Source organism: Grus americana, chromosome Z, assembly GCF_028858705.1.
Source record: "Grus americana isolate bGruAme1 chromosome Z, bGruAme1.mat, whole genome shotgun sequence".
NCBI lineage: Eukaryota > Metazoa > Chordata > Aves > Gruiformes > Gruidae > Grus > Grus americana.
In genome coordinates, this window is record NC_072891.1 from 3848702 (window position 1) to 3875166 (window position 26465).

At 43.2% G+C, this 26465-nt stretch overlaps 1 protein-coding gene across 3 annotated transcripts in view; it reads left to right on the forward strand.

The window, feature by feature from the left end:
* Positions 1 to 10384: 10384 nt before the first annotated feature.
* Positions 10385 to 26465, forward strand: part of SMAD2 (SMAD family member 2) — a 55603-nt gene continuing 39522 nt past the window's right edge. The window contains exons 1-3 of one of the 3 annotated variants that reach the window (XM_054810015.1): positions 10385 to 10435; positions 13990 to 14028; positions 24219 to 24511. In XM_054810015.1, the coding sequence (XP_054665990.1) occupies positions 24276 to 24511 (236 nt within the window). In that variant the 5' untranslated portion in view covers positions 10385 to 10435; positions 13990 to 14028; positions 24219 to 24275. Of the gene's footprint in view, positions 10436 to 13989; positions 14029 to 24218; positions 24512 to 26465 lie in introns of those variants that run through there. The other 2 variants (XM_054810016.1, XM_054810018.1) reach the window with 2 other exon arrangements.

Consider the following 26465-nt stretch of genomic DNA (forward strand, 5'->3'; position numbering starts at 1 on the left):
GTAGTCACCTGTAATGCCAAGTTTGGTGCACTGCAAAATGCACCCAGGACCTGGGTAAGCAGCCAGCCCTAACTCTGCATTGCTCTGGTTACAGCACTTGGAGACCCTGAGCTGTTGAGTTCAATCAAGGGGTTTTCAACTCTGATTAAATTACAGACACATCCTGGAAAGGGCTTTCCAGCTGATTCTTCTGTTTCCTTCAACTTTAACAGGGCTTTTTTTCTCACTAGTGGGCCAGAGGCAAGCTGAACTTCATACACAAAATTTAACAGCAATAATCACGCCCAACTCAAGGTCCTTCAAGGCTTTGCATTGTGATAAAGTCACCCATCAGGACATCTTGTGGCTTCATAGGGCCAAAACTGTCACTCTCCATTCTGCAAAAGCACAGACAAAGAACTCTACGGTTTGGGTTGGGTTGGAAGGGATCTCAAAGGTCATCTAGTTCCAACTCCCCTGCCATGGCCAGGGACGCTAGACAAGGTTGCCCAAAGCCCCATCCAACCTGGCCTTCAACACTTCCAGGGACGGGGCTTGCACAGCTTCTCTGGGCAGCCCGTTCCAGTGCCTCACCACCCTCAGAGTGAAGAATTTCTTCCTAATACCTAATCTAAATCTCCCCTCTTTCAGTTTAGACCCATTGCCCCTTGTCCTATAACTCCATGCCTGTGTAAGCGGTCCCTCTCCAGCTTTCCTGTAGCCCCTTTAGGGACTGGAAGGCTGCTAAAGGGTCTCCCCGGAGCCTGCTCTTCTCCAGCCTGAACAACCCCAACTCTCTCAGCCTGTCCTCATAGCAGAGGTGCTCCAGCCCTCTGATCAGCTTTGTGGCCTCCTCTGGACTCTCTCCAGCAGCTCCATGTCTTTCTTGTCCTGAGGACCCCAGAGCAGTACTGCAGGGGGACTCTCATGAGAGCAGAGTAGAGGGGCAGAATACCTATCACCTCTGTTAGCTAAGGAGAAGCCTATGGTTACATTCAACAAAATTAAGATCAAAACTACATACAGAGGGCAGCTGGGTCCTTTGACCCTGAAAATAACTGCCAAAACTTGTCTTAAATCCTTACCAACAAATTTAGCATTAAAGTTCGTGCAAGACACTTGTGTTCATTCCACAAAGGAAGACATAACATCCTCGGAACATCTCTAGTATCACGTCTTGCCAGTCCTTGAGGTGCAAATTACTTTTTTTCCTTTAGCATTTAAGCCAGTGGATGGGGAGCAAGACATTGCCTCTGAGGGACATTACTGTTTGCCATCAGTTGCTGTAGATTAGAAATTGCTGCAGATTGCTGTTTTTGTACACTTGGAAAGCGATTTGCCTTGGAATGAACACATACAACACTATTATTGGACATTAACGTCTTTCATTTGTTTCTTGTCCTTTGCAGACCACTGCTTTTATTCAGTTGCTGCTTTTATTTATTTGTGCTTGGCATGCATCTTCCACGTTTTCTAAGATTTTAATCTTCTATAGCTCTTTCTTGCCCAGTGCCTTGCTGTGACATACATCAACAGGCTGATTAAGTTCTGAATCTGATTTTTGCAGCCCATGTGCTCTGCTTTCCTTATCTCTGGTGCTTAAAACTATATGATCTGTAATATGTTTGCCTGCAGTTGTGTCAAACTTGCATGAAGAAGCTAACTTAGCCAGACTGCAGTTTCAGATTTTGTTTGTTCGCATCTATCAGGAGACATAACTCTCTGTTTCCATTTTCACTAGCAATACTACTCTAAAGCTTTTAAGATCTCATTATTGTCTGACCTTTCTTCACCTGTAAATGCTATGGTCTGAAAAATCAGAAGCTGTCCTTGCTTGTGGCTGTAAGCTGGGAGTCTTTTCCTACTGCCATGTTTCATAAATATTGACAAATTACTTTTATAGAGTGATCTGCACAGTGCAGTAAATGTAGTCACTCAGATTGGTGGTTTTAAGACAGCTGTCTCAAGGAATCAAGGCTGCACATCTCAAATTTACGAGCAGGGACTGCATTTTGGAAAGCAGTGATTTTAAAAAGGATTTACAGGTCACTGTTGAAAACACTGTGAGCAGTTTTACACAGCAGAGGAAATGGGGCCTTTGAATCCATAAGCAGAAGACAACTGAATAAAAGCAGAGAGGTGTTATAACACTGTAAATGTATTAAAGGACTGTTCATGGTTTCAGTGTCCAAGCTTGAAAAAGGAAGTTGTAGAGGTAAAGAGGATTTGAGAGAAGCGCTGAAATTTGGAAACCCTCCTTGCAGTGAAAGACCAAAGAAACTCAGTTTAGGTTGTTTATTTAAGAAAAACACTGAGGTGCAACTCGCTCCCAGTTGCCAAATACTTATATGCAATAAAGTTTTCTATTTAAAGACATCAGCCTAGCAAAACAAAACCAACAAAAAGGTATGATGAGATCTAATGGCATGAAGTTGAAGCTAAACAGATCCCTTACAGATACAAGAGGTGCTCATTTTCACCACACCAACTTATCAGGCAGTTGTATCCCTCCAACCACTGGTTTGTAACTGGAGTAGAGCTGCCTTTCCCATGGTTGACATGCAATAGCTCAGAGCTCAGACATGCAAAGGTTACGGGCTCAAAAAAGGATTCTGTGGAGGAAATTATTTGGCCTTTGAAATGAATAACATAAGGTAGATGGTTGTAATGGTCCATCTTAGTCATAAATTCAAAGACTCTAGTAAAATGTTGATTATTAACCTCTCAGTGCCTGAAATCCTGCAGCCAGAACATGGCATCAGGACAATATCCTCCCCCATGTTGGTGAGAAGCTGGTCTGTATTGCCAGAAAGGCAGTTCCTAAGTACAACAGGGCAAAACTTACTTTTTCAGAGAGTAGACTTTGCTGTGCTGAGAGAGGACACGTGCCCAGCACCAGCTTGATTCCAAGCTGGGAGAAGACAAATAACAGCTGACTCTTACACCAAATGGCAAAGGCAGAGATGACTCCCTGAGTTCTCCCCAACATCCTCTGTAAATACGATGGCTGTCACAGTGTCATGCCAGGGCTGTCCAAAGAGCTCCTTCTTCTGTCACCCCCCGCTGAAGAAATTAGCCTGCCTTCCTGGTGATGCAGAGTGCCAGGGAAGGAGGCTCTAACACAGCCTTCCCTGTGGATTACACAGAAAAAGCTATCAGTTGGCTTCAAGTGTTGTTAGAAGGATAGAGGGTTTTTTGCATCAGTTATTCATCATGATAAATGCCAAGAGCTGAAATAAACAGCATGACAGTTTTGTAATGATGAAGTCCCAGTATATTTTTAAGGTCTGATTTTTTGTTATGGCAACATTTTTATTTGGTGATATCTTCACCTGCATAACAGTAATATATGCTTTATATCTCTAAATAAAACTAAGCAAGAAAGGATTTTTCAGGTTCTTTGAGTTCTTGCTTGATCTATTCTGTCCATCAGAATAACAATATCTTTTAAAATGATACTGTCATAAATCACTAGTTTTTGAAAGCACAAAGAGAATGTTCAAAACCTGTAACTAATGCTTTGCAAGACCAATAATAACACAAAGAAAACTTTTACCTCAAAGGATTCTAAACACTTCATCAACTAATATAGACAATATACACAGAGATCACTTCCAACTCGGCTACCAATCTTGCACAGATGGTGTAGAAAACTGGGGTAAATCTCATTGAGACTAATCTATACAAACATATGCTTAATTAGCATAGTGCATCTTACACAGTGTAAAACAGAAACAGACTGTATTGCAATAACTGATCACAGCATAAATTGGTTTATTTTGATCCTTCCTAGGGAGGCACCAACTATTTTATTTTTTTTATTTTGCACATTTCACTGTAATTAATTAATTTCAGCTTGCTGGAAAAAGCAAACAGAAAAAGGATGATAGAAAAATTAATCATACCAAGGTTTGCATTTATGCTGAATTTTGTTCCTATGACTGATCCCACTGCCTTCAGCTGGCTTATCCACTGCATAGATTTAAACATGCACACAAATCCTTGCTGGACCAGGGCCTACCATTAATTCAGAAACAAAGCTGTTGTCCCCCAGGTCTACTCACAAATTACACTTGTTTATTTAAGTCAATAAAGATAAACTTGTGTCAATCTCTTTGTAAACAAGGCTATTTCACTTTAATGATGGCTTATTTGGGGTTAGCATAAATGTGTTTCTAATCAACTTCAACTAATCCAAAATAAAGGATGTAGGGAGATGAATGGTGCAGTATTCGGAATAATAAGAAAGGACAGAGGGATAAGCTGAGAAAAAACAGAAATGCTGGCAACACAAAATGTTTCTAATCTCTAAAAATCAGGAAAACAGGGAAGAAAAACCAGTTTCAGTGACTATTGAGATTGAGGGTGGACATCCCCTAGCTAGCAGTGAGGGGAAGTCCAAATGGGTCCTCAGAGAGCTCACATGGGGAGACCCCGCCTGCCCCTCCTCATCTCGGAAGGGAGCCGCGAAGTGCTGCTGGAGTCCCGCAAATCAGCTCAGAGGCTCTGCAGTCTGCTTAACTGCAACCTCTGCTGTCAGCCAAGCATAATTAAAAAGTGTTTTGAGTTCAAGCAGTGTAAGACATTACCATTCCTCAGAGGTGGCTGACCACACCTACAGTTAGGTGTAAAACCGGGGCTTTGAAGCCAGGACGCAAGTATGAAATTGAGTTCACCGAGCTTACGTATAACATCCATGATTGCATCTGAGCTACCAAGCTCCCTAGATGGATCCAGGCCTTCGGGATTTTCCTGTAGCAAGATTGTCCCACCCGACTGTACGAAAGCTCCCGATCCATGTCAGTGCAAAGTCAAGCCAGTTAACACAGCCTCAAAAGAATTCAAAATTCAAGTGTTTGTCTGACTACGTCGAAGTGTTCTCTCTCAACTCACTCTGCTTTTGGTTACTCAGGGCGACTGGGTTTATGTGGAAATAGGCACTAGCAGTAAGTGAAGGTAGTTAAATCATTTACTCATCAGAATTATACAGCGTAAATGAGGAATGTGAGCAGATACATAGATCTTCTCATTGTATTATGAATTTCTTACAGGAGATGTCACTTCTAAGGATTATTGTCTAACTCCATTCCATCTGACAAATGTAATGTACTTTATAACATAAACACCAACCAGTTTGTACTATGATGGGTCAGAAAGGCATATCTTTGCTTTTAGCACATTATTTTGAATACAAGTTATTTTTTAAGTCCACTTTGACAAGAGTAGAGGACAGACACAGCAGGCTTACATCAACGGCTGTCAAATTGTTTTGCACTGCGGGACGGTTTCCTTTTTTTTTTTTCTTTTTCTTTTTTTTTTCCTTTGCTTTGAAATCTCCTAACAGCCCAGTCTGAACCGACAGTGATTTATGTAATATTGGAAACATACTTCTGCATTTCAGAAGAGGTAGTGAACAGATTTGAGTTTCAACATTTCAGAGAAATTTCATTACTGAAAAGATAAATGGAAGAGCAGAAATATGACATGCTTTTTTATGTATTTTGCTGTCACTTCCAGCCTTAAGTCACAGCATTTTTTAAAGTTTGAGGAGTCCTTGGCCCTTTGCACATATTTAATCTACCATATGCTTGTATGACTGAGTAGAAGTTCCTTTTCATTTTGAAGATTTTTATGCCTCACGCAATAACTTCCTTTTAATTTATGATGTTAAAGCTCTTCTCTAGTCACTTTAATGTAATGTGTGCTTGGATAGTACACCAGCAGTTAGTCGTTTTGAAAACCGACTGACATGCTCCTCATGATGTGATGAGAAAAGCATAGCGTGGTGTCCCCTTTAACCCTCTTTGTGCTGCCACAAGAAGTGATACAGCGTGAAGCTGCTTACAAACTTCATGAGATATAAGGAGAAGAGGTTTAAGCCCATATTTAACCTGCTGAGGCTGAAGGAGACACAATCTCAATCCTAGAGCAGTTGTTTCATGCTGTTACCTACACGGGGGAAGTTTTTGCAAGCATTGGACTGTTTGCCGCTGTGGCAAGCAGTCCTGCAATGATACGGAGAGGCTGCTTTCACGCCATGTGGCCATGAAGTAATGCGGCATGAAAGGGAATCCCTCTCACAGTTTCCAGACCCAGCTCCTCTGTGTGCCATTCTCTCTTTCATAATCTTTTGCAAATTTGTGGAAGATGAAAGCTACCTTCACCTAAGTTTAGAGAGAAAATAGCATGCTCAAATGGCATTTACAGTAAGCAGGAAAGCACTGCAGTCACTGATGTAAGAGACAAAGCACTTACTGAACTATATGCTAGTCTTTCAGGGAGCTAAGAAATCTGGGAGCATTTAACAGTGGTTCTCCATGGATTTATGATCATTTTTGTCATATATTATTTACTGTCTTTAACATGCTGGCTGATATTTTTGTATTGCAACTCTGTTCAAAGCTCTTCTTTTTTTTTTTTTTTTTTCTTCACTTTAACAGATCACTTTGACATACTGGTAATAATGACATCAACACAAAAACTACCTGCTCTGCCTCAAAGCCCTGCCTTCCTGGCACTGCACTTCACACTTGTCTCCACCTTCATGTAGTGATACCTGATAGTGTCCAGTCATTTAGAAATCCTAGGTGTTGTCGAAGTTATCTGATATCCGTGTTGTATTTCTTTTACCTCTTAGGGGATTTGGTCACAGCCTTGGGGAGGTTAACACGTATTCCCTGTAGCACAGTGCAGCCAGCTACGGTTCCATCATGGGTTTTTTTATATCTTAGATTATTTCCCTTGTTCTTTCTCACAGACAGGTGACTGTGAAATACCGCTGTGCTGCTTCTGTCTCCCTGTAAAAGAACACCATTTCTGAGGATGTTAATCCCTCTGACACATGCTAACATGCCTCGCAAGAGATGCTGACGATCTTCCACTGCAGGTTCAAATCCAAACGGGACTGTCAACCATCCGTACCCAACCACTAACATCCAAAATGTGCTGAGCTACATGGTTTAGCTAACAAGATGTAGCAATATAGAGTCATAGAATCACAGAATGGTTTGGGTTGGAAGGGACCTCAAAGCCCATCTAGTTCCAACCGCCTGCCATGGGCAGGGACACCCTCCACCAGACCAGGTTCCTCAAAGCCCCATCCAGCCTGACTTGAACACTTCCAGGGATTCTTCTGTTTCCTTCAACAGGGCTTTTTTTCTCACTAGTGGGCCAGAGGCAAGCTGAACTTCATACACAAAATTTAACAGCAATAATCACGCCCAACTCAAGGTCCTTCAAGGCTTTGCATTGTGATAAAGTCACCCATCAGGACATCTTGTGGCTTCATAGGGCCAAAACTGTCACTCTCCATTCTGCAAAAGCACAGACAAAGAACTCTACGGTTTGGGTTGGGTTGGAAGGGATCTCAAAGGTCATCTAGTTCCAACTCCCCTGCCATGGCCAGGGACGCTAGACAAGGTTGCCCAAAGCCCCATCCAACCTGGCCTTCAACACTTCCAGGGACGGGGCTTGCACAGCTTCTCTGGGCAGCCCGTTCCAGTGCCTCACCACCCTCAGAGTGAAGAATTTCTTCCTAATACCTAATCTAAATCTCCCCTCTTTCAGTTTAGACCCATTGCCCCTTGTCCTATAACTCCATGCCTGTGTAAGCGGTCCCTCTCCAGCTTTCCTGTAGCCCCTTTAGGGACTGGAAGGCTGCTAAAGGGTCTCCCCGGAGCCTGCTCTTCTCCAGCCTGAACAACCTCAACTCTCTCAGCTTTGGTATCAGGGGTCGAGTTTCACTGTTTGTTTTTACCAAATCCCGTAGTATTTCTGCAGCGGCAGGTGTGTGGCTGGGAGCCCTGTCTACAGGGATGTCCAAGTTACAGATGCACACCTTGTCTGGCTTCTCCATGGCAACCATGCTTCTCTGGTAACTTCTGGGCTCTCTGAGTTGCAGCCCTGATGCCACCTTCTTCCATTTGCTTTATTTGTCCTGCCGCTTGCAATTCGCTTTCCTAAAGAAAGGAGTTTTGTGAAGATGTTAGGGTTTTTTTTCATCAGAGTTCCCCAATTTAAACTTGTCAACCTCTTGGCTTATTTCAACTAAACCTAACAGAGCTTTTGGAAACATAATGTATGTCCAAATTTCATGGCAAACAGCAGCTGCATGAGAAAAGAAAAACCTCGTTAGTTCTCTGTCCAGGAGAAAGGCAGAGAAAACGCGGCCCTTATCAGCACTTTTGGCTTCCTTGGCAGTACAGAAACGATGGGCAGGTGGCCAGTCAGCACAAGCATAGCCCAAAACCAGCCATAGCATGTGCTGTTCTGTGCCCAGACAGCAAGCCAAAAAATGTAGGTTGGGGACACAGAAGGGATCTTTGGATATATCAGAAGTTACCCATGGGGACAAAAGAGGAGAGGGGGCTGTGGATTTATTGCAATGGAGAGGAGAAGGGAACGTCTGACACAAATCCATAGAAAAACTGAGCTTAATTAACTTGCTGTTCATAGAAAAAAAATTATCTCTGAATTCAGTGGAACCTCCACAAAGCAAGTGCTGTGCTGGCTGAATAGCCTGGATCTGTTTCCAGGTACAACATGCCCGGAACACCTCCTTATCTTTCAAAAACATGATGATAATCTGTTAGCAGCTCTGCGTTGTCAGCAGTGGGTATCTTCTCTGGTTTAGTTTTGTGTTTATTACATGACATTGAATCTCAAACTGATGGAATTCAGTGAAAAGATAAAACAGAAAAAAACCCCAAATAAGCTGCAAGTCTGCTTCAATCCGGGCAAATCCAAGGACAGGAGAAGCAAGGGGGAGATTTCTGCAAATCCACATCTATCATTCTGTCAGTAGGGCTAAATGACGGGAGAGGTACCTCACCTGGCTCCTGAGAATACCAAGCCTATTGAGATGGGATACGTGCCCAGGACGGTGAATCATGTAACACCTATGTCAGTGAGTGCAGAAACCGCTTCAGTCTGGAAAAGGAGCATGTCTCTAGAAAGCAAGCTGTTGTGTTGGTGAGAAGGGACCTCAGTATAAGAGAAGTGGCCTGATGTTGACATATATACGGAGGGGGGAATCAGGAAAAGTATCAAAAACTGGAAGTGGAAAACCAAAGCGTCTCCAACAGACTTCTAGCAAAGCAGGAACAGACGTTTTCACCCAAGACACCCCATTAAACTCACATCTTGTGGCTTCCCACTCACGCTTCAGGTAACCTGCAAGGACCACGGCAGTGATGGGTTTCACAGGTGGACAGGTACTCGGCTGTGCAGTTGCAGGCAACAGCCTCTAATTTACTTGTGGTGAGCCTGGGCATTGGGTTAGGTGCAGGAATTTGGTTATATTACATCATTACCACAACACAGGTGGTTAAAGCTGTGAAGTCTACTGAAGGCAGTTGCTAAAAAAAAAAAAAAACAAAAAAAACCAACACAACCCAAGCAGCCCAACGTGAGGATAAAACCGCTCTTTTGAGAGCCGCTGAATGGGAGCAGGGCAGCCCCCATGCCCTGAGGTGATGGTGGCTGCCCCCAGGCTGGTGCAGGCAGCAGCGGGCAGAGGGAGGCCGGGCAGGCCTCAGGGCAGCCTCAGCTCACGCCATACCTCACAGACTGTCAGGACGGCAGCCTGGCCTAGCCCGAAGCTGTACCTGATGGCAGGAGATGAAGCCTTGGGCAGTTTAAATGCATTTCGGGATGAGATTAGGGAAATGGAGGAGAGCGGGGGTGTGCTGCCCTCAGGCAATGGCTGTGGGGACAGGGCAGCGGTGTGGCCCCGAGGGGCTGCCACGGCTCCGCACCAACGGGAAAAGCCTCTGAGGGAATAGGTTTCGCCCTCCCTTGTCCAAGGAGCATGTAAACCTCGATTTAGTGACGGTTTATTGCCCGCTCGAGGGCAGGAGGCCCGCGGGTGTCCCCGTACCGGTCCCGCCGTGGCCCCTGAGGTAATTGCCGTCGGGAAGGAGCGCACTACTTTTTCTCAGCTCCCACCCGTTCCCGGCGCGGAAGGTTACCGGCTCTGTCCACGGCGTACCCTCACGCCGCCAGTGCGGCTGCGCGCCTGCGGGTCACTCAAACCTCCGTTCTGCCTCTCCTTTCCCGATCAACCGCTCCTAGCGAGCGCGTGGGGCGAGGAGTGACAGCCGGCGCGGCCAACGAGCAGCGCCGCCCCGCCCCCGCCGCGCGGGGCACGCAGCACCGCTCACCCGGCTCCGTCTCCCTTCGCTTCGCGTCTTCTGTTTTATTTCTCACCCCTTGTATTTTTTTTTTACCACCGCAGGCACTCGATTGGCGGCTCCATCCGCCAATCGGCGGCTAAGGCCGGGCCTCCGCTCCCGTTGCCCAATCCTCACCTGTTGTTTCTCAAGTGGCCAATGCGTTTTCTCCCCGCCCACCTTTGAGGGCGGGGAACGGCGGGAGCCAATGGGCGCGGGGAGGGCGGGCGCCCAGGGAAAGATATTGCTGAGCGAGGAAGGCAGCAGCGCACCTCGCTGAGGAGGAGGTGGGTGCCGGGCAGGTTTCGGCGGGCGGCTCGGCCGCGCCGCGGGCGGGACACGCCAGGCGGCCGCTCCTCGGGAAGAGGTGCCCCGCCGGCTGTGTACGGGCCGGGAGGGATGGCACGGGCCTGGTCCCGGCGGGGTACGGGAGCGCTTCCCCACGCCCTCCTCCCCCTTTGTTGTGGTGGGACGCGGCCGGCGCTGAGGGCGGCTAGCGGCCGTGGTGGGCCCCGACGGCGGCCCGCGGCTTGGGGGCGGGGGGGGGGAGTGTGCTGCCGGCGGGCGGAGACGGGCGTGTGGGGCAGGGGGGAGCGCGGCTGTTGCCGGCCGCTCGCTGGGTCTGCGTGAGGGGAAGCGGGGTGGGGGGGCAGGGCAGGTCGCTGTCATCCCCTGTCGCCCGCACGCCCGAGCAGCCCCCGGCGCGGGGCGGTGAAGGGTGGGAAGGGCCGGCTTGTGCCTCCCTGTGTGTGCAGGGGAGGTGGGAGGTGGTGGGGGTGGGGGGAAAGTTCTGCTTCTCCTTTCTTTCCCTCTCCCTGTCTACCCGGTCTTTTTTCTTGCAGAGATCAGGTGTGCAAAACTTCGTGCCGGGGTGGTGCAGAAAGTTAGGAGCAAGTTGCAAAGAAGTGTTTAGGTTGCAAGGCTTCGCTTCATGCTAGTGCCCTTTTGTCTGTTCCTCTCCTAGTCCAGAACCATGGATCTGAAATGCATGCTACCTACATGAGATGTGTACATGTGAATTGAGATTAGTGGTTTTCTTCATGGCACTAGTGTTGATGCAGTAGCTATCTATGTGTTGTAAGAGGTAAACAAACGTAACCTGTTAAGTGTTTCATCTACCTAGACAAGCACACGGGAGAAGTTGTGCTGTGATAAATATAAGTAGCTGGTTACTGCAGAGTTGTAGAGTTCTTAGCTGCAGGTTTTCTTGTGGGGAGTGGAGGGGACGAGAAAAAGTCGGACACAGTACGGTCTTTTAGTCCTCGTTCTGGAGAAATAAGGAAAAAAAAAAAGTGGGTGGGTGAAGGGCCCTTGTGATAGTCTTGGAGAGCTGTTGAATTGAACAGCTGGGATTCAGACTGCGGGCTAGTCTCATGTCTTTTTGGTTGTCCGTCACAGTTTTTGACTGAAAAAAACAACCATGTGTGTTGTCCTCTATTCAAATACTCTACAAACAAATAGATAGTGGTAAGAAAACGTTTTGCTTACTGGGTTTACCAAACAAGTATTTCTGAAAATGCTGCTTGTGAATGCCGTGACCTGTGTATGTTAGGTGTAGAGCTTGTTATCACAGGTCATCGTTATAAACAAGTTGTATTCCATCTGTAGCAAGAAGTTTATCATGACAGCTTATTAGGAGATGGCACATAACAGCAGGTTTGTCTGTTCTTAAGTGTTTCTCTCTTAGCCTGGAGAGCTGTACTTTCAAACTGATTCATGACATTATTTCTGTGAGGACTGGACTCTCTAGCGAGAGACTCATTAGTCTTTGCTCTTGTTCTCCAGACTGAAAAAACCCCCAAAACCCCCTCTTGTTAAGGCTTCTCTTATCAGAACAAGGTTGCTGTTTAGACTTTCCCATGCTTTATTGCAGCGTTGGGGCTCGCATGGTGCATGAATAGATTTTGTGTGTGTGTTTGTTCGGAGGTGTAGCTTTAAAACTTCAGTGAATTAGAGAGGAATGAAAATGTAAGTAAAGGGGTGGCTTTTGAAGTCCCTTCCCCCCATTTGCTTAGCACTATCGTGATGAAAGATAGCATTAGTTACAAATGCCTTTAAAAAGAGGAAGGGGAGGACCTCATTTAAGGTGGTTTAAACTTAAAGATAAGTCTTAAGCACACATTTAGCAATATATCGGCATGTTTAATAGAGTAATCTGGTAGCTGACTGTTGTTCTGCAGTTGTGTGTGTTGGACTCGGACTACGCTGACAGTCACCTAAACAAATAAAAGTGTTTAAAGATCCAGTTTTCTTTATGGAAGAAGCTAGGCATGTGTAATAGTCTTGGAGAGGGATTTCTCAACTTTCCTGAGGTTCTGTTTGATGATAAAAAGGAGAACACAATTGAAAAAATGAGGTTAAAAAAATTGGTCTCTCAACTGACCTGTTCTTTTATTCCATCCAGAAGCCAGAGTCACGAACAAAATCAAATAAGTTTGAATTACACAGTGAATCTCCAAATGAAAGGCCCTCCTGGGTCCTCTTCCATTTTCCTGTTCCACTTGATCTTTCAGAAATGTTGAGCACCAGTTGATATAATTGAGTTTATTGGAGCTCAAAAAAAAAAATCTCTGCTACTGAGAGCAACTTTAAAAAACAAAACTTGTTTCCATCTCTCTAATCCCTTTCCCACAAAAGTACCGGGAGAACAGGCTTTGTAGTAGGTTCTGGATAACAATGAATCTGAGCTCTGCTTGAGACTGAAGAGAATTCCTAAGTTTTGTTTATATAAAGAACAGTACGCAAAGTTTTAATAATTATAGAAAGCATTCTAGAGCTTTCAAATGTATTCAATGTTGCCTTAATGATTGTGCATGTAAATGCCCTGTAATTGAAAGCATCCATTTATGGGCCTGACTTGCTAAGTGAGCTGTAAATTCTGCTTTTCAGATTGGATTTAATGACTTTTATCATAAAGCCACAAACTGGTTGTGAACTGTGCCGAGAGGCAAACAATACCTAAGCTTACTTTGCCAAAATATTTGTAATTGTTGATTTGTTAAACTGAATTGCTGCAGGTCATGCGATGGGATTAGTTTTTTGTAATAGAATGGAGAGTACAGGCAGCCCTGTGTTCAATACTCTCTGGGCTAGAAGAAATTGGCTGCTGCAGAAAACCTTCCTAAATGTTGCTCTCCACTTCCAGTAGAGAAATGGTATTACCAAGAGTAAGGCTTCATTCCAGATGACATTTTGTTATGATTATGTGTCTCTGACAGTCGTAGTGTGAAGTGAGACCAAGAAGAGACTGCGAGAGTGCGGTTCCTGGGTCTCCTATCAGTTTAGTCTGGGGCTCAAGGTTGATTTAATTACGCTGGAGTGATATGACCTTAACATAAGGATGCTCCTTGGTGCAGAGTGGTCCCTGCTTATCAAGGGGGTGGGGGAGCTGGCCTGTCTCAAAGACATCTTAGTTAGGCCCGTTTTGAAAGTGAACTTGCATTAACTAATTTTTAAATGCAATTGTTTATGGTTTAACGAAGTGGAGAAACTGCTAAGCTCTACAGATAAAGTCTGAAACAGGTACCTAGGTACCTGATAATCAGTTCTGTGAATATTTCTGTCAACTTTAGCCCAGGAGTATTTTCTAAAATAATGAAACTTACAAGTACCTGTTACACATGGAAAACTTTAGTCAAAACAAATGAGGTGAGAAGGTCATCAGCTACTGTGGTTTGGAGTGTTTATTCCGTGCTTTTGTGGGGTGATTAAAGTCTTTTAAGGAGCAATACTGTAAGGTTGTTCATAATACTAAGTAAGTGGAAGAAGTTTGCTGCTTTCCAGAGACAGGTGGATTGGCCTACTGCAGTTGTGGTAACTTTCCTCTTTTTTGTAATTCTAGGAGAGTTGCTAAAATACATTGCTCCCAGTTTAATCAAAGGTAAGTAAAATTAACATCTCTTCTTCTTTCGTGTCTCCAGTTGCATGCGATTTTAGAAAATTAGCACACTATATTAACACATGCATTCATAGTATACTAATAGCAATATAGCTTTTCATTATTACATTTGTCTGTAATTTGCAGTAGTCCTCAGTAATTGAAGAAAAATCCAGCTTCTGAAGCTTTCATAACATCCTGATCATGCTTATTTTAGCTCTATGCATGAGAAACATGAGTTTTCTCATTTGATTCGTAACCAAACTTCATGAAATGAGTGAGAGGAAAAAGTCTACTTTCAAAGTAGGTGGGTAATTCTGTTTTCAGTGAGCTACATAGATAACAGTTATGCAGAGTTTCAAGATGCATTGCAATACTACAGTATAATAAACTTAAAATTAATGTGTAAATTGAATGAGGATTTGAAACATGCCTACACATACACTCTAAAGCTGACTCAGAGGAAGGATTTTCTTTGTTTCTGTGTTGTCCATCCCTCCTGCCCCAGATCACAAGCAGCTAGCCTTGAACTTCATCAGCTCATGTCAAAGCTGAACCAGGACCTTGGCTTTATTTCTCAGAGCTTTGGCCTGTGAGCTGGCCAGATGGAGCTGAGGGCCAGATGGAGCCCCTTGGGAGGGAGCTCTTCAGAGCCACTCCCCACTGCTGGCCTCATTGGCTGAAAAGCTGAGCTGGGGGGTGGGTTCCCCCTCCCCCAGCTTTCCACGCCCACCTTCCCCAAAGTTAAAAACCCCAAACACCCAAAAACCAGTAAGGGAATACTTGAAGCTGTCCTGCCTGGACCTGCATATGAAGAGGGAAGGATAGCCATCATCTCACTTTCTTGCGTGGTTGGTCTTCAGAAAAGTATGTATGTGGGATGTATGTATGATAAAACCAGGTGTCTTTAATACACATTTTTAGGTGAAGAAGAAAGAATTACCCCTTCTGGAGTCTCAAAAGGTGTTTTTTTGGAAGGGTTGTGGGTGCAATAGAAGTGAAAGTCTTTATCTTGTCTGTTCCATGGAGTGCTTTAACTAGAGTGTATTCTATCTTAAAAGGAAAAAACTGATGTTGATTTTAGCTTGAACTTCATACAGAATTCAGGTTGAGATTGTTAACACTGGGGAAAACTTTCTCAAATTCTGTTAGGAATAAGCAGCCTAATGTATCCAGAAGCAGATCGTAAGTTAGTTTTGTTTTGCTTCTGTTCAATGCAAGGTGACATACTTGTTTCATCATTTCTCTAAGTCTTAATGACTTTGGATTAATATAGAAGACGTGCAGGGCTGCATAAGCCATGCCCTTTAAAACTTCAACCCTCAGTATTGTTTAGCTTTAATGTAAGGTCTTGATGCTGCCTTAAATGGACTGTGCTTCAATTAATGTTGCCTTATTCTGAAGCAACTAATGTGCATGTGAAGGGAAAGACTGGATATTACTTCCTCTTCTGAAAGATCTGAAACATTGTGCACTGGGTGAAACAGATAAAGAATCTTGTCCAAATTCCAGGATTAATGAAAAAAAAAAAAAGCCTTTAAAAAAATGGGACTAAAATAGGGAGGAAAGGAACTTGTAGAATTTCTCTGAAATGCCACAAATTATTTTCCTCGATCTTCTTTCCTTGGGAGCTTAACTTCTGTCCTCATTATTCCAGAAGAGCTCTCACAAATGAAATTCATCTAAGCCAGAATACTTCTAGTAAAACCAGGAGAGGTCAGATTTCTTTATTTCAAGTTTAAGATGAATAAGCAGACTGATATGAAATATGTTGCATAAGGCTTTAGAATAAATTAGCCAGAAATCACTTTATATTTTTGGTAGTACCAGTGTGTTTATAGTATCTTCCAGACACTCAGGAAAGGACAACTTCCCTTGAAGATTTTAGTCTCCTAGCATGCTGCCCTTAAGGTTTTCTTCATCTTTTATGCTTAGTTATTGCTGGGATCATGGGCTTAATATTTAATACTTGTTACAGAGAGCCACAGTAGAATGGAATAATAGCAGACATGACTCAAACTGTGACTTTAAAAGTTGCCAACTATGACACTGTTTGACCAATTATAGAAACGTGTGTATCAGGAAGCAGAGATACAGTATGGGGGCAGAGGTGAAACAAATGCCACTGAAGATGGGCAATTTGTAAATTTTCCAGTATTAATCTGTTGGGAGTAACAGCATGTGCTCCCTATGTTCCAGCAATCTAAAGAAACACTCGTAACTCTCTAGGCAGCAGAGTGAGTACTCCTTGAGTATTCAAGGTTGCAGTTTTAAGGCACAATCCAGAAAATGCAGAAAGGGATAAAATAGTGCAAGTTTTCTGCTCTGTATCATGCTGCCTTGATACTAATACTTCAACTATAATTGAGCTCAGAAAGGGGTCTTGAAAATCTCCCTGTGATTACTCAGAGTCCCAATATGTTGGTGTGTTGTAGTGGGCATAGCACACAGGAGGGCAGAAGATCAGATTTGGGCTCTGATGTTGGCCCTCAGTAGAAGAGTGAGCAAAGGAGAGACAGTGCAGAGAATAAGCAATGGCAAAGCACATCTAAGGTCCTTAAAAGCAAAGGCCATGAATGAGTACTCAGTTTTTGGAGATGGTTGGCTGTAGACTACAAGGAAATCACCAAAAACTACATTACAAGGAAGAAGGTATATTACATATTTAGCATGTTTTTCATCTGTGGCCATTTTAGCAATATGGAAGTGTTTCATGCAGTGTTAACAAACATTGCTTTCTGCCTGCATTTGGGGGGAAAAAAACATTTTTATTTTTTTGTGGATGAAGAAAGTGTAGAAGGAAAAAGACTAGAGGAATATTTTTAGCAAGAGGCTAGTATCACCAGTGACAGTACATGAGAAGATGATTCTTTAGGAATAAAGATCAAAACTCCTTATATTACTGTATCAATTTGAAGGCAAAAGTTACAGGTGATGAATTGAAATGGGATTTGCTGATCAAAAATGAGCTGTAACCCATTAGTATAAACACCGTGTCTGAGACTGTCTAGGTGGGTGAGTTAGAACCCAATTCAACTGTAGGGGTCCTCATCTTGATTTGACCTCCTGCCAGATGTTCAGCAGCAGACGTAGTGTCTGCCTTCTATCTCCAAATTCCTAATGAGGTGTAGCTTTCTTTGTACTTTTAACTATAATGTTGAGAGCTTTAGGATAATATGACCAAAAAGAGAAATGAGAAGATAACCATAGACTGATACAATTTTTCTATGGTCTTTAGATCAGTCCTTATGCACTGTCTTCAAGTACTTGTAATTTAATTGAAGTAGTAAAGCTTTCAGGCTTTTGGCATCTGTCCAGAGGAGCTTCCCAAACTATGAGCTGTGTTCAGATAGTTTCTTTGTGACAAAAGGCTGATAGTCCTCTATTTGAGGGAGGGACGTGATTCAAATGTACAGAATCCAAAAGCTTGTGAACGAGATGAATACAAACTGTTCTTCAGCAGAACTTGCAGTGGTAGAACAAAAGGTACTTTCTGAAGCTAGGAGGAGAATAAATTGAAATAGCTAAAAGTACTTTTTTAAACAGCGGGCAGTTGAATTCTGGTGCTGTCTGCCACAAGAGATTGGGAAGGCAGCTTTGGAAAGTGGTTAGATGAATTTGGGGGCAACAGGTCCATAAATGGCTGCTAAAGGGAATAGGTAGGTATGTAGCCTTTAATTTCCTGCAGTAACAGTTTAAGATGTTGAAGATCTATGAAGAGAATGGGCTACATAAACCAGCCAGGTTCATGAGCTTTCCTTGAGTATAGCGTATCCTTTTGTCACCTTTGGAGATGGAGCACCAAGCTAGGTGCACCACTCTTCTTACCTAGTAGGGTATTTCTTATCAATTTCTTTATTGCTGCTTTTTCCTTGCATAATTTGGATTTTTTGAAATTGCTCAGCATTTAACCTAGCCATGCCTTGCACTTTGCAGTGCCTCCTCTAGGCTTGCAAAAGAGTGCTACTTTTGCATAAATTAAGCTGGCTGAAATATTCTCCTATGAGTACTCATCACAATTGGCTGAAGTATTAAGCTGAGTGAAGTCCTGTCCTACTTGTGTCACATTCTCTGTGCTCAGCCATTGAAAGATACAAGGCCACTACTGGAATAACTTAGTGAAATTCTTGATACTCCTGGCAGGTCCCTGACAGGGCAGAACAATAGTTTGAAGGAAAAAGTTAGTTTAAGCCTCCCAGACTCTTAGTCTGCAGCTGTGGTGTATGTTTGTTAGCAGTTTTTTAAAAAAACCCTAAGCTGCAATAATCATTGTAATAAAGGGCTCTCTGGGCATGTTCCTCTGTTTTGTTTTTTTAAAAAAAAGCTAATTTTCACAGGGTTAGCAGATCAACCTGTGCTTTCTGACAGCTGCAGAAACTGGATGAGCAAATGTCTGTAAGGGATCTAAGGTTAAAGCTAAGTATATCTGGAAACTTCTGATTATTAGGTCTGAGCTGACAGTGTTTTGGAAATGGGAAAAGAAAGATTTTTTTCTTCTGAGTATGTCAAAAACAGTATGAGAGTTCAAATATAAAGAAAAACTGAAATGAATGAGGTTTCTAAATTCCTTCCTGCTGCAAAACTTAAATCACTCAATGTGCATTTGAAGCAGAAAGGCAAATCTTAGTTTTAAAAAAATTAAGCACCAGAGAGTACAGAAAATGATATAGATCAGTGTTATGTCTTAAGGGAGAGAATACTGCAAAATTGGACACCTCATCACTAGGGTTATTGTAAAGCTGAAAAATTAGATAAAAGCTTTGAGAATGTGTAGAGGGCCTGGAAGAATAGGCAATTTACTTTGGTGGTAAATGAGACCCTACTGAAGTGTATGTTTATAAGGCTGACAATCTAAGGAGTATTCCTGGGCATTGAAAGGTATCAAATTTGAAGGTAAAGAACAGGAAATATGTATATTATGTGTCAGTGAGCTCCATAAATGGGACAATTGGTGTGTGGATAAACAATGATACTGGTACTTGGTTGCCTACACCTGTCAGCGTTGAATTTAATGTTTAGATATTATACTGTCAATTGCTGGTGTTTAAAATAGCCTCTTTTACTGCAAAGATCCCATCTGATCTGGTCTTTTTTAATTTCTTGCATATGCCTCTGAAGCATCTAGTGCTGGCGTTGCTCAAATGTTGAAATCTTCTTACAAAGCTCAGTGACTGCTGTTCCCTTTTTCAGATACCTAGTGTGAATATTTCTTAAAACAGCAGAGGCCATGCAAGCCCCTTGTTTCATCTCTGGAGCTACTCAATGTACTGGACTAGGGATCTAATGTTTCACTCCCAGGCCTGTGAACAGTTCAGAACACGTGGAAAAGAGAGTAAGACTTCTTAATTTGGCTTTGCCACCAAAATAAATGATCTAAATTAAAGTACATGCCCGGATTGCACTTCCAGCGATGCAGACAATGTTAACAGTGCTGTTGAAGTCTGGGGCTGGAGTTCTCCATCCACACTCCTGTAACTCACCTGACATCAGCTTGAGTACTTACAGTACTGTGGGTACACAGGTGCAACTTCTTAACCTGAAAGAGCTAATTCAGAAAAAAAAGCCTGGTCAGTTGTTACTTGGCTGTCTAGCTGAGTCTTTGTGGAAAGGCATTGGTGCTGGTGCTGAGGTGGTGGTGGTACCACAGGAAAGAAAGGAAGGAGACCTGGGATTCTGGTGGCAGGTGTTGGCTTAGCTTCCTGTGAAATTATACCCCAAGTGTCCTAGTCAGTGTTTAATTCAAAAATGTTGGATATTGAGTTTATTTTTATTGTATGCACTGCAGCCAGGGCTCCAGTGCAATGCTTTTCAGACTGCAAACCCTGCAGTCTGAAATACCAGGGACAATTCTATAATAATTAACGTTATTGAAAGGATAAAAATTCTTTTCATATTATAGTCTTGTGTGAAAATGAATGCTTTGACTTTTTTATCAAGATGTCTACTGACAGGACAAGGGGCAATGGTTTTAAAGTGAAAGAGAGTGGGTTTACATCAGATATAAGGAAGAGTATTTTACGGTGATGGTGGTGAGGCACTGGAACAGGTTGCCCAGAGAAGCTGTGGATGCCCCATTATTGGAAGTGTTGAAAGTCAGGTTGGATGAGGCTTTGAGCAACCTGGTCTAGAGAAAGATGTCCCTGCCCATGGCAGGGGGGTTGGAGTAGATGATTTTTTTAAAGGTCCCTTCTAACCCAAACCATTCTATGATTCAGTCAAACCAGTCCAGGAAATTCCAGGAATGTGTTGATGACAACTTCCTCCTCCAAGTGATAGAGGAGCCAATGAGGAGAGGTGCCATGTTGGACCTTGTTCTCACCAACAAGGAGGGCGTGGTAGGGGATGTGAAGCTCAAGGGCAGCCTTGGCTGCAGTGACCACTCCAGTGGTGGAGTTCAAGATCCTCAGGGCAGCGAGGAGTGTGCACAGCAAGCTCATTGCCCTGGACTTCAGGAGAGCAGACTTTTGGCCTCTTCAGGGACCTGCTTGGTAGAAAACCATGGGACAAAGTCCTGGAGGGAAGAGGGATCCAAGACAGCCAGCTAATATTCAAGGATTGCGTCCTCCAAGCTCAGGAGTAATGCATCCCAACAAAGAGGAAGTCGGGCAAAACCACTGAGGCCTGCATGGATGAACAAGGAGCTCCTGGGCAAAGTCAAACAAAAAAAAAATGAAGCCTACAGAGGGTGGAAGCAAGGGCAGGTAGCCTGGGAGGACTACAGAGAAACTGTCCAAGCTGCCAAGGATCAGGTTAGGAAAGCCAAAGCCCTGATAGAAATAAATCTGACCAGGGATGTTAAGGACAACAAGAAAAGCTTCTGTAGGTATGTTAGTGATAAAAGGAGAATGAGGGAAAATTGGATCCCCTCCGGAATGAAACAGGCAACCTGGTTACCCAGCATATGCAGAAGACTGAGGTACTCAATGACTTCTCTGCCTCAGTCTTCACTGGTAATTGCTTGAGCCACACTGCCTAGGTCACAGAAAGCAAAGGCAGGGACTGGGAGAATGAAGAACCACCCACTGTAGGAGAAGATCAGGTTCAAGACCATCTAAGGAACCTGAAGGTGCACAGCTCCATGGAACCTGATGAGCATCTGCAGATCCTGAGGGAACTGGCAGATGAAGTGGCCAGGCCACTCTCCATCATATTTGAGAAGTCCTGGCAGTCTGGTGAAGTTCCCACTGACTGGAAAAGGGGAAACATAACCCTCCTTTTTAAGAAGGGAAAAAAGGAAGACCCAGGGAACTACAGGCTGGTCAGTCTCACCTCTATGCCTGGCAAGATTATGGAGCAGACCCTCCTGGAGATTATGCTCTGGCATATGGAAAATAAGGAGGTAATTGGTGACAGCCAACATGGCTTCACTAAGGGCAAATCGTGTCTTAGCAAATTTGGTTGCCTTCTATGATGGGGTTACAGCATTGGTGGGCAAGGGAAGAGCGACAGATGTCATCTACCTGGACTTATGCAAGGCATTTGACACTGTCCTGCATGACATCCTTGTCTCTAAATTGGAGAGACATGGATCTGATGGATGGACCACTCGGTGGATAAGGAGTTGGCTGGATGGTCGCACTCAAAGAGTTGTGGCTAATGGCTCAATGTCCAAGTGGAGAACAGTGGTGAGTGGCGTTCCTCAGGGGTCGGTACTGGGACCGGCAGTGTTTAACATTTTTGTTGGCGACATGGACAACAGGATCGAGTGCAGCCTCGGCAAGTTTGCAGATGACACCAAGCTGTGTGGTGTGGTCGACATGCTGGAGGGAAGGGATGCCATCCAGAGGGACCTTGACAGGCTGGAGAGGTGGGCCTGTGCAAACCACATGAAGTTCAACAAGGCCAAGTGCAAGGTCCTGCATGTGGGTCAGGGCAATCCCAAGCACAACTACAGGCTGAGCAGGGAATGGATTGAAAGCAGCCCTGAGGAGAAGGACTTGGGGGTATTGATTAATGAGAAGCTCAACATGAGCCAGCAGTGTGCGCTTGCAGCCCAGAAAGCCAACCGTGTCCTGGGCTGCATCAAAAGCAGCGTGACCAGCAGGTCGAGGGAGGTGATCCTGCCCCTCTACTCTGCTCTGGTGAGACCCCACCTGGAGTACTGCATCCAGCTCTGGGGTCCCCAGGACAGGAGAGACATGGAGCTGTTGGAGAGAGTCCAGAGAAGGCCACGAAGCTGATCAAAGGGATGGAGCACCTCTCGTATGAGGACAGGCTGAGAGAGTTGGGGCTGTTCAGCCTGGAGAAGAGAAGGCTCCGGGGAGACCTAATTGCAGCCTTCCAGTCCCTGAAGGGGCCTACAGGAAAGCTGGAGAGGGACTGTTTATGAGGGAGTGTAGTGACAGGACAAGGGGTAAAGGCCTTAAGTTGAAGGAGGGGAGATTTCAATTACATATTGGGAAGAAATTCTTCCCCATGAGGGTGCTGAGGCCCTGGAACAGGTTGCCCAGAGAGGTTGTGGCTGCCCCATCCCTGGGAGTGTTTAAGGCCAGGTTGGATGGGGCTTTGGGCAACCTGGTCTATGGCACGGGGGTTGGAACTAGATGATCTTTGAGGTCCCTTCTAACCCAAACCATTCTATGATTCTGTCATGTAGGACAGATTATTTTGAATCACTTGCATGAAGTTACCACTGTTCATCTTGAGTCCCTGTTAATTGGAATCTCTGTCTCCTTGACCCCAGAACACTACAATTCTTCAGTCATATTTTTAGGTGTTCTCAGTAGCTGATGTATGGAGGTATAATTTAGTAGAAACTGAAATGTGATTCTTACTGAATGTTCTGTTTTGCAGAAGTTGAAAAATTTTGATTTAAAGTTACCTGTAGAATATAAGTTAGTGTTTAACTTGTCGATCCTCACTGAAACTGCAAAGACATGACAAGGCATAAATTGGCCATCAGTACTGTAGCCTGAAGTATCCCAAATCAAACATGCTGTTTTGCAGATAGGAAATTTCAGTAAGATGAAGTTGGTGTATTTTGGATAGAAGTGAGGTGTGCGCCTGTACAGGATGGAGAGGCAGGTAAGCTGCCTTGAAAGCTCCAGTCAAGTAGCCTGAAGGTAGTGTTAGCTCTTGCTAAAACAAGGTATTTTCAGCTGACTGCATTAACTTACACAGCTTGGAAATAAGGTAGCTTTCTGGAGTTCAAATACCAATTTGCTGCTTGGAAACAAGGTTGGTTTTGACTTCAGTGCCATACTTCTATCCACAGGGCAATTACGTCCTCAAGCAATTTCTGACAGCTGTCTGAAAATACGGTTGATTTGGGGCTTATGTTTTAATACTAAAAACTAGCCTAATAGAAGCTGCAAAAACAAGATTTTTTTTAATTTCTCCTAAATTATTTGAAGTGCAAATTGCAATGTATGCTAAACATAGCCCAAGTTTCAGTGTCCCTTCTAATCTTTCGTTTTATATAAACATCCTGATCTGGTCATTGATACTGAATGAACGACTATCAAAATTGAAAACAGGCAGTTCTACTACTCAGGTGCCTGCAAACTAAGTTTAAATATGCTTTAATGAATTTTGAAAGATTTGATGATATTAAGTACCGCCAGTTGAGAACAGAATTCCTTATCTGTAGGCCATTGAACTCTAGATTGAAAGATGGGAATAAGCTTATTGCCAAACTTATGAGTGAATTTCAAACCATTCTCCCTAGTGGAAGAAAAATTGGTAGTTATTTAAAACATGACAAACAAAATGAGAAAAGGCTTGTGAAATGGCTGGTTGTTGGAAGACTTCTGTCAAGCCATAATGACTAAATGACATGCCAAACACAATTTTGCTTGCTAAATTAATTTGAAGATGGGCAGAACATGCATATCTGTGTATGCAATTTGTTAATCACTTGTGGAAAATTTTAATAAATGACTAAAACCAGCCAGCCTAGGTGGAAAGCTAGACTCAAGTTAACTTCTGGATTTTCTGGAGTAGACTTTAGCCAGGAAAGACTTGAGGAAAAATTAAATGTTTGCATTAACTGTTGAAGAGTCTGCAGCAGACTTGCATTTTAACTTTATTGATAAAGTAACTAACCATGATGGAGACTAATTCTGAACTATTATCTGACTTGATTTGGGGTCTAGTGTCCCATGGCATTTGGTAATGAAAAGTCCTAAGCAAGGTATTTTGTTTCATGTGAAACCTCAGTGCTTAATGTGTGTATTTTGGTTTGTGTTTTTTAGGGATCAGACGGGCATCTCTAACTTACTGCTTGCTGAGTGTTCTGTCTGGTGAAAGTCATGTCATCCATACTGCCATTCACTCCGCCAGTTGTGAAGAGGCTTCTGGGGTGGAAGAAATCTGCTGGTGGCTCTGCAGGGGCTGGTGGTGGTGAGCAGAATGGTCAGGAGGAGAAGTGGTGTGAAAAAGCAGTGAAAAGCTTGGTCAAGAAGCTAAAGAAAACAGGACAGCTGGATGAGCTTGAGAAGGCAATTACCACTCAGAACTGCAATACAAAATGTGTGACTATACCAAGGTAAGTGCTGTTGTGTTTGAAATTGTAACAACAACTTAAGAAATGACTGAATAGATGTTTAGGCTATCCTGTGAACAAATGACTAAAATCAGTTGTATGCTTTTGATTCTTTAAAAATTCTTTAAAACCTATTTGGGTTTTATATAGTGCTTGCATATAACTGAATCATGCACTTTGTAAAGTCACAATTTCTAATAGTATCTTTACATTTCAATTTTTGTTACTACATAGATTCCAATTTTTATGTATTCTGGTGGTGCCTAGCACAGCTCTTAGTTTGTAGCACTGCCTTATGCTTTTATTTAATAAGACTGTCTATAATTGGAGGGGCATACTTAAACCTACCCTTACACTTAAAAAAAAGACTAGTTTTTCCTTGGTCAACACTTCAGTTACCTAATTATTTTCAGTTGTATCTGGTAGCTTCATTTATTTGTACAAGCTGCATCCATTCTCCCTTTTGAAGAGTAATTTTATCTTTGGAGGCAGGTTGTCTGAAGACCAGTTTATTTACTGTAATTATTATTTGTTACTGGTTAATGAAAGTGCCTTTTATTAAAAACTTGGAGTATTTCTAGAACTGCTCTTCTGCTCCTGCTATGTATATACATTTAGGTGAATGACTTGCATTCTACCCCTTTGACTTTCTCAACTTAATTCATAGCAACTGCTGTGCGAGACGCAAGGGTTATGTTTGTAAGTATAATGCAGTCTGATCTCTATTTGTGTTGTACAGGAATCCCACAAAGGTGCCTGTGTAAGCTCATTATGTGAGACATAAGTATCAAATCACTTCACAGGTGTTTTTCTATGAAAAAATTAGAGGATCTGGTGCCACAGGAATATTATGGGCACTTAGCCCCTTGGCACTTAAAATAATTTCTAGGGGACAGAAGCTGCATCTGGTTTATGACCTTAACTTCTGTATCAGCATGTTCATCCCAGATACTTTTAAACTTTGTATTAATCATAGCACAAACTAGATTTGAGTGGTGTCAGTAATGATTTCCATATATCAAATGTTACAGCTGCTATCTGATAATGGGTTTAGCATTCTCTTTTAGATTTGACACAGCTTTCTGGGAAAATCATGTGTATGCTCTGAACGAATGACTACTTTAATTCTGTTCTCTCTTTTCTATTCACCTTTTGTTTCTAATGCTGCCCCCTGCTTGTATTTTCTTTCCTAGAGCAGTCCCAAAATTCTCTGGGTGTCCCTTCTGCTTTCTCCTTCTGCGAGATGGAAAACAATGAGAAATAAAATGTTAGAGCTTTCTTGTCTTAGTGTATATCAGTAGACTAAGATTGGAACTGGTAGGGATATATATTTCTTGACTTGACGTGAGATGACTCTGTATTTAGTAAGTCTTTACTGTGACAAAACCAAAATGCCTAGCTGGAAGGCGTTTCATAGACAGAAGCTAAAAATGCCATACAAAGATTCACTTGGTATAAAATGTATATCTAACTTTCAGAGTTCTTGGAGAGACTACCTGGAGCTCTCCTGCAGGGGTAAATATTGCTACTTCAGAAGAATAGTTGTCTAAATTTATTTGAAGATGATATTAAAAGATACAAACAGTGTGCCAATTATCATTGTTTTCCTGGTTTACTAGTCATTTGTATTTGAGTATCTCCTCCTGCTTGTGTGACCTTTTGGGTTAGACACAGTAAATAACTCTTTAAAACAGAATACGAAGGTCTGTTCTACTCTGTATAGCCCCCATGTTGTGACCAGCAGTTCTTGCGGGGCTGTCATGTCCTGTTCTCATCTATCCTCCAGTCAGCTGTGAAAAGTGCTGGATCTAGGTTTTACTTTTCTTGATTACCTTAGGAGTGAGCTGGTAGCTGGAGAGCCCTTCAAGTGGTCTTGGCTATTATACAAGGTTTAAAATTAAACTAAGAAATGGCTTTGCTATTAAGGGGTGAGATGATATGAGGGTTGCCAGCAATG